Below are 7,875 nucleotides of genomic sequence, written 5' to 3'. Positions count from 1 at the left end.
AAGCAACATGAATCTGAATACTTTAAATGATTAAGTTAAATAAAGAAAAAATATCGTGAACACATTATATTTCACAATTCCACAACTACTGTTGCTATCATCTTGTGTCACTGGAAAAATTTAGAAAGACGTATTAAATGGGTAGTCAATTTATAATGAGTCAATTTAAAATGAGCCATTCATCTTCTCCATTGAGCCAAAAAGAGCCATTAAATGATTAAGTTAAATAAAGAAAAAATATCGTGAACACATTATATTTCACAATTCCACAACTACTGTTGCTATCATCTTGTGTCACTGGAAAAATTTAGAAAGACGTATTAAATGGGTAGTCAATTTATAATGAGTCAATTTAAAATGAGTTATTCATCTTCTCCATTGAGCCAAAAAGAGCCATTCACCATTTTGGCTCATTATAAATTGACTACCCATTTAATATGTCTTTCTAAAATTTTCCAGTGACACAAGATGACAGCAACAGTAGTTGTGGAATTGTAAAATATAATGTGTTCACGATATTTTTTCTTTATTGAACTTAATCATTTAAAATATTTTCAGATTCATGTTGCTGCCACTGTTACTTATGGACTAAGTTGATGGCGGGAAAAAGGGGTGAAGTGGGTGAGGACAATTTTACCCTTGTTTATGGAAAGAAAAAGGTATTTTTGTATTTAATTAACGGAAAAACTGAAGAAATATGGACGGAATGACGTCCGGCGCAAAATGAGGGCAAAAATGCCAAAAAATGAAAGGTGGGGACGTTTTCCACATTATACTTGAAAGGTAGGGACGTTTTGTGCCAATTACCCTTTAATTAACGGAAAAACTGACGGAATATGGACGGAAGGACGTCCAGTGCAAAGAAAGGTTGAAATGAGGGCAAAAATGCCAAAAAATGAAAGATAGGGACGTTTTCCACAATAGACTTGAAAGGTAAGGACGTTTTGTGCCAATTACCCTTTTACCTAATTCCTACTATTTCAACTTGTCAAGGTTGGTGGATTTTACTAAACTTACGAAGTATATTCTAATTTACCAATGATTTGATTCCTTACCGCCTTCGGTTTTCATTGTTCGTTTCATTTTCGGGGGTTACCCAAATAGCAGCAAATCATTTAACTATTATAGCACCTTATTTTCCATACTTACTCTTTCATGCTTTTTATCTATCTATGCTTGTTCATAAATAAATCAAGTGATTTGCAAATTTAATAATATATATTCGAAATGTATTTGTGTTATCAACGATAACTCATTCTGAACATCTCTACTTTTTTTATATAAATCAACGCATATTTTTAGATGTAACAATATATTTTTACAAAGTATCACACTCGATACCATGACAGCTTTTTACATTATTGATAGCTAAAGATTTGAATCATGGTACTCATTTAAGAGAGTATAGACGCATCGATCATCCCTTCTCTTTATTGAAAAACTACCCCTACTTGGACTCAGAAAATTAGTTGAGAAATTATTTTTGCATTAACTATATTCTTGATAAATGGCCAAGCAATGATACTTGAGGACTTGTGGTCAAGAAACTATAGAGACAATAATATAATAAATATCGAATTCTGCCAAGAGGATCAAGAATATTTTCCTAAAAATATACGTCGAAGGATACACCTGTATTACGAGGAACTATATCCTCATTAACCTCAACTAGAGGTTCCACAAAAGGAAATGTCCACCGGAAAAAGGAAAATTGATTAAAGAAGATTTACTTTTCACAATGCTGCACGCACATTTTTCATTACATAGCCAAACCTTGGAGTTCCAGTTCACAGTTTACTTGTAAGTCTTATACATGTCAATACAGTTACACACCAGTATTTAACTGCCAGTCACCTGTAATATTACACACAATTCTACAAGCCCTCACTGGAAAATTAGTAATATGCCTACTGAGTCAAAAGGGCGCTGCCTTCCTTGATAAGGACAAACACACTGCCACCATCTCCTCTCGAGATCCGAAGATCATCATCAAGGTATGTTGTTAGAAGCCAAGATTCTGCCCTGGCACCGGAAATGGGAAACTTCAGCGGTGGCTGGGTAGAAATGGTTTTTGCAACAGAGGAAGCTGTGTCTTGAACAGAACTGAGCAAACCTTTGAAGGGTGTGAGATCAATCTTCTGTCCCAGAAATTCTACATTTTCTGGTAATACAATGGAATCGGTCAGCTGAGGAGTGCCTATGATTCCTTCTTCAAACTTTATCTGCAATTCAGATCGGCAAGGTAAGAATTATTTTTAAAATAAGTTATTTTTGTACTCAGAAGTAAACGTAATATGTTCAAACTATTTTGGGATGGAGGCAATGATCAAACAGGTCAAACCATATGGAACCATTAATATTTCCTTGAGAAAGCAGTTCATTGTACAAGATTTTCGCCAGCGTCACAAAAGAAAGGAAATTTTTGGATAATAAATAAATGGGATCTTTACTCGTATGATTTATTATAAGAAAATGTAAAACTATGAACAAAAAGTACCTGCACACGCTGGGGACTTCGAACTTCAAATTTGGCATTGGTACTTATTGAAGTGGTTGCCAAGGGCCCAGCAAAGACAACAGAGTTCTGGACTGTTAATTTCTCCGAGTCAATTGTCTGTGATATCTCTTCAAGAGTCACCAATGGCAGTGTTCCCCTTGATAACAAAGGAAACAAACCCACGAAAGATGTGTACCTGCAGTGCCCCACAGGAAAAAGTTCGTCAATTTGTGCAATTTAATCTTAGCAATTAATGATCAGGCTCTGAGATCATGACCAATGCAGACAACCCTGATATAAAATCTTTTTCAAAAAAATAAAAAATAAAATTCTTGCAGTAAGTTACAACAAATATACGCCATCATTAACATTCAAACCAAGTAAAAAAGTGTGGGAGAAAAGCATTATCGAGAAGAATGACTACTAGTTTAAAATGATTCAGGGTCTCATATAACTCCAGAACAAATATGGGAAGTCACTTAAGAGGCACAACATCCCATGTCCATGCAGCTCCAGCAAACCAATTTGAAAATGGCCTTAAAAGACATCAAAATGAAGCAGGAAAGCCAAAAAACTAGATGGCTATTTCTGAGTTTTCCACTGTTTTCAAGCACTGTTTTTAGATTCTTAAGAACATTATTATAAAATATTAACCAATCACAGTCACATATGACACCATATATTGATCATTATTTACAGAAAACTCCTAATTTGAGTTTATACTGCAACCCCAAATATTACGATGGTGGCTAGTTCCAGTTCCTCTCAACCTCAGTTCGCTAGTGTCAGTCAATTGTGGTCTTTTTAGTCACAGTATAATAAGTTCCCACTTTTTAGCATAAAAATGTTGTACAGTGACAAGTACCACTTGGTCCGGAATTTATTATTTTTTTTTTTTTTTTAAATATTGTGAAGAACAGGGCCTTTTTATTCATCAATAGTGTTAGATTTACAAACGAGGCAAAATACAAATTATACCACCGGGATACATGATTAACGTTCCCATCAGAAACCAAGTGAATAGTTGCGCAGAGCAACAAGAACTAAATCATCTCATTATTCACTGCTACCATTGAAGTGTTAGAAGTGTGACTCAAATAGGAGTCTAAATTGTATTCGATTTCTAACATTTTTTGGAATTCTTTTAGGGCTAGATTTTATACTGTAAATAAAAGGCTCCTCTTTCAGTATTGTGGAAGCCATTATTGTTGTAATTCTCTCCTTTCATTGATTGAATAAAATAACATCGTTCCTCTGCCAGTTCTTTTATTTCTTTACTTTAATCTTGCTCGTGGTTATTTGTGATCTTATTCAATACTTCAATTACAACAAGTGGAATTCATTAAGTCTCAATTCCTGCATTATTGGTCAATCAGTTTCAACAAGTGGTATCAGAGCGGGGTTATTGGTGAATTTTTGGCCTGAAACTGATCGAAAAATCGTCAGAAAATTACCAGAAAATCAAAAAACGAATCTGTCCAATTTTTCGATTTTCTGTCGGACTGTTTTTGCGTTTTCTGGTCAAACCAAAAAGAGTTTGAAGAAACGAACACCATCTGTGGACTCAGCAGGCAGAAACGATCCAGAAAAGGTCACAAGTCGTCGACGCATTTCCGGCCAGTCGCCGGCAATGGAACTCCGACGAGGAGAGTGGCGGCGCGTGCGGCAGTTTCCGACGACGGTGTCTTCAGGCAGTTTTCTCCGGACGACGAGACGGACCTTGTGGTGGAGTCCAATTTCAGTTTTGGGCAAAATTATGATTCTAGACTATTTTACCCCTTACACGTTTGGTAGTTTTCATTTTTAGGTGTTGCAGGTTGCAAGTTCTTCCTAATTTAATTGAGATATTTTAGAGATGAATTCATTGAAATATGAAATTCTGCTATTGGATCGCAATACAAGATTTTCGCTGTAGCAAGTAAAGGTGAGAGCTGTGTTGACGCAAATGGATCTTGATGATACTTTGCTGGGTTTTGATAGGATGCCAGCAAACTTATCTATGAAGGAGAAACAACGGAAAGATCGGAAGGCTTTAGCGCAAATTCAACTTCATTTATCCAACAATTTGCTGCAAGATGTTTTCAAGGAGAAGACAGCGGCTGCTTTGTGGCTCAAGCTAGAGCAGTTGTGCATGACAAAGAGTTTGACGAGCAAACTGACTCTAAAGCAGAAGTTGTATTCTCATAGCATGGCGAAAGAAGGGTCACTGCAAGACCACCTTACTATGTTCAAGGAGATCGTTGTAGATTTGGAAACGTTGGAGGTAAAATATGATGAAGAGGATCTAGCATTGGTCCTGTTGTGTTCGCTACCCAATTCTTTTTTGTCATTTCGTAATACTATTCTGTATAGTCGTGACACGTTATCCATTGAGGAGGTATACGATGCCCTGTTCTCAAAAGAGAAGATGGAGTTGGTTGGAGATCCTGCATCTAGGAGTGGGGATGCTCTTGTTACTCATGGTGATAGACAGAGGAGTAGATCGAAAGTGAAGTACAGCAATGTGTATTGTTATTACTGCAAGAGGAAAGGACACATCAAGAAAGATTGCGACAAATTGCAAGATAAAGGTGATTTACATGTAAATCATGCGGGGCAATCAGATAATTCAAATGAGACTAATATTGTTGAAATTTTTTGTGATGATGGAGATGTGATGTTGGCTGTATCTAACGGGGAATCCAAACCTGAGGAGTAGATTCTGGATTCTGCTTGTTCGTATCATATGTGTCCCAATAGGGCTTTGTTTCAAACATATGAGACGGTAAAGTGAGGTGGAGTTGTCATAGGAAACAACTAATCTTGCCGGGTTGCAGGAATCGGTCGGGTCAGATTGAGACTACAGGATGGAACAGTGAGGACACTTGATCAGGTTCGCCATGTTCCAGACTTAACAAAAAATCTCATATCACTTAGTACCTTGGATGAAAAAGGGTACAAATTTTCTGGTGGAGGTGGAGTCTTGAAGGTTCGAGGGTGTCCGGGTTGTACTGGGGGGACAGAGGAAATCCCAGTTGTACATCTTGTAGGGGAGCGCAGAACCAGTTCAGAGACATTTGGACAAGTTCAGTACCGTGGTGGACATTCAATTTGGTACAGTACCTCTCGGGTATGACTCTGGGTCAGTTAAGAACTTTGCTCAATGGAGTGTTGGTAATTCCACTTTGCCACCAATTTTAGCGAGTACACTGTGTTCTTGTAATGCCAATGGACTCATGGAGCGTATGTATAGTTTTGGAGATGTCTATAATACTTTAGAAATCATTGAAGGTGACAATATTGGCAAGGGACCTTCTGATTGTGCATTTGGTGTGGCTTCTGCTACAGGGTGTGCTTCGACCCTGTCCGGTGATTGTTAATTTCAAGAGGAATTTTGGGAACCCGGGTTTGGATTCGGGTGTCGCTTGTGGACGTCGGGCGAGGGAACGTGTTATCGTGGAGAGTTTAGTTATTGCGTTGAGGAGATTGGTCAGTTCATTCTGATGCAAACGGATTATTTCTCAAGGTGGAGAAATTTTGGAACTTTGTTCGTTGCACCAGAATTTGAGTCAAGATGGAGATTATTAGAAGTGTGACTCAAATAGGAGTCTAAATTGCATTAGATTTCTTACATTTTTTGGAACTCTTTTAGGACTAGATTTTATACTATAAATACAAGGCTCCTCTTTCAGTATTTTGGAAGCCATTATTGCTGTAATTCTCTCCTTTCATTGATTGAATAAAATAACATCGTTCCTCTGCCAGTTCTTTTATTTCTTTACTTTAATCTTGCTCGTGGTTATTTGTGATCTTATTCAATACTTCAATTACAACAAGTGGAATTCATTAAATCTCAATTCCTGCATTATTGGTCAATCGGTCCCAACATGAAGAAGAATAAGCAATTGTATACACGTATATCCATTTCCATGGTCAGCATCTCCAGACTCTAGAAGTAATTCTATTATAAAATTGATCGTCTGGCTGTGCCGAATCCATCTGCTGATATAACAAACAAAAATCTAAATTTTTTCTTATTCAATAACGTCAAATCTACTTTACTAGCGTGCCTTAATAGTATATACACATCTTTTGTTTATTAAGGCCCTGTTTGGCACCTTTTTTATCAAAATGCATTTTTCTCTCTTTCCTTTTCAACCACACATTCTTTATTAAAATAATATTACACGTAAATCAAAAACTTTTTCTTATTTTTCAACCACACATTTCCCATCAATTTACTATTCAAAAATTCATTTTCACATAAAAATTCCTACCAAACACCCTATAATATTTTTCATCAGGGGCCATTTTGATGTTGATCAACAGAATTTATCAGGGGCCATTTTAATATAAAAACACGCATGTGGTACGCGAAACAATTGAAAATTGTTGCTTGAAAAACTCAAAAATAATAATACTAATACTAATATCACCAAATTAGGCCTACCGCATAAGTGTAATATAATAAAAAATTCAAAAATAAATTAACTTCATATTCCTATTAGAGGAAAAATTATAGTGGAACTTACACCAGAATCCATTTTCCGTTGAGCCGGGTCAAAGCCTCAGTGGGTGCCGGATTCGGGTTTTTCGCCTCAAGCTGCGTGATCAGCTCAACAATCTCAGCCCTCGTCTCAGTACTAGCAGTCAAACCTCTGTTTGTTCCATAGAAAGAGTCCACCAATTGCTTCTTCAGTATGTCAATTTCAGTAGGCTCCTTTGGTGGCTCCTCCTCCTCTGCCACTGCTATAGCGGATGCGTCCGGCTCTTTTTCTGGACCCCACTCATCATCGACCTCTGCTCGAACCAAAAATTTCGGCTTCGGCTTCGTAAATTCTTTTTTTAAATTGGAATTCTGTGGCACGATTTTAGCCGAGACACTGATTAAATTTACAGGAGAAAGAGACGATTTCGATGTGAATTTTGAATTCTGGACGGAAACATTGAAAGTTTTGAATTGTAATCCGTTGAAATAAGAAACTGTAGCCATTCTCGACGGTGGCAGCGGTGGTTTTTTCCTGGCGGATTCAGAGGAAACAGATTACTCTACCAAAGACAGACCTCTGAAGTCTGAACTCTGTTTATTAATGAAATCGGGGACGCGGTAGGATTTCGTACGAATTGGTAGTTGGAAGTGAAAAGACTATCTAGTCCTTGTCATTTTATCGAGATATTTGCAAAAGCTGGGGATATTTTAGACAGGGAGGTCATCAGCTGGGATGCCGTAAGCTTTGGACACGTGTTGTACTGGGTTTAAAGGTAAAGAGCTCAGCTTTGAACCGGTGCTCTCGATTTTGTGCATATAAACTTATAATGGGATATACATGAAAATGACCCAAATAGTATATAACCTTTTCCAAAATGACCTTTGACTTTTTTAGAAATTTGAAACTACC

The 7,875-nt window shown here is 37.1% G+C and overlaps 1 protein-coding gene across 1 annotated transcript; it reads right to left on the bottom strand.

Moving 5' to 3' along the window:
- Window positions 1-1,711: 1,711 nt before the first annotated feature.
- LOC111389579 (light-induced protein, chloroplastic-like) lies at window positions 1,712-7,560 on the bottom strand. The gene is made up of 3 exons (XM_023014504.1): window positions 7,009-7,560; window positions 2,498-2,693; window positions 1,712-2,222 (listed from the first exon to the last, which is right to left on the bottom strand). Exons 1-3 carry the CDS (start codon window positions 7,467-7,469, stop codon window positions 1,908-1,910), a joined length of 972 nt encoding a protein of 323 aa, XP_022870272.1. The 5' UTR covers window positions 7,470-7,560; the 3' UTR covers window positions 1,712-1,907.
- Between the last annotated feature and the right edge of the window lie 315 nt (window positions 7,561-7,875).

Source organism: Olea europaea, unplaced genomic scaffold, assembly GCF_002742605.1.
Source record: "Olea europaea var. sylvestris unplaced genomic scaffold, O_europaea_v1 scaffold601, whole genome shotgun sequence".
In the NCBI taxonomy this organism is placed as follows: domain Eukaryota; kingdom Viridiplantae; phylum Streptophyta; class Magnoliopsida; order Lamiales; family Oleaceae; genus Olea; species Olea europaea.
The sequence above is the reverse complement of the archived record's forward strand: the minus strand, read 5'-3'. Positions and strand labels throughout refer to the sequence as shown.

Bases quoted from the DNA above. Each gene is read 5' to 3' on its own strand.
- LOC111389579 (XM_023014504.1), bottom strand. From the start codon at position 7,469: ATGGCTACAGTTTCTTATTTCAACGGATTACAATTCAAAACTTTCAAT. The intron at 2,694-7,008 runs GTAAGTTCCACT...GGGGCACTGCAG, and splicing joins AACGGAAAATGGATTCTGGT to GTACACATCTTTCGTGGGTT. The intron at 2,223-2,497 runs GTACTTTTTGTT...TCTGAATTGCAG, and splicing joins GAAGTCCCCAGCGTGTGCAG to ATAAAGTTTGAAGAAGGAAT.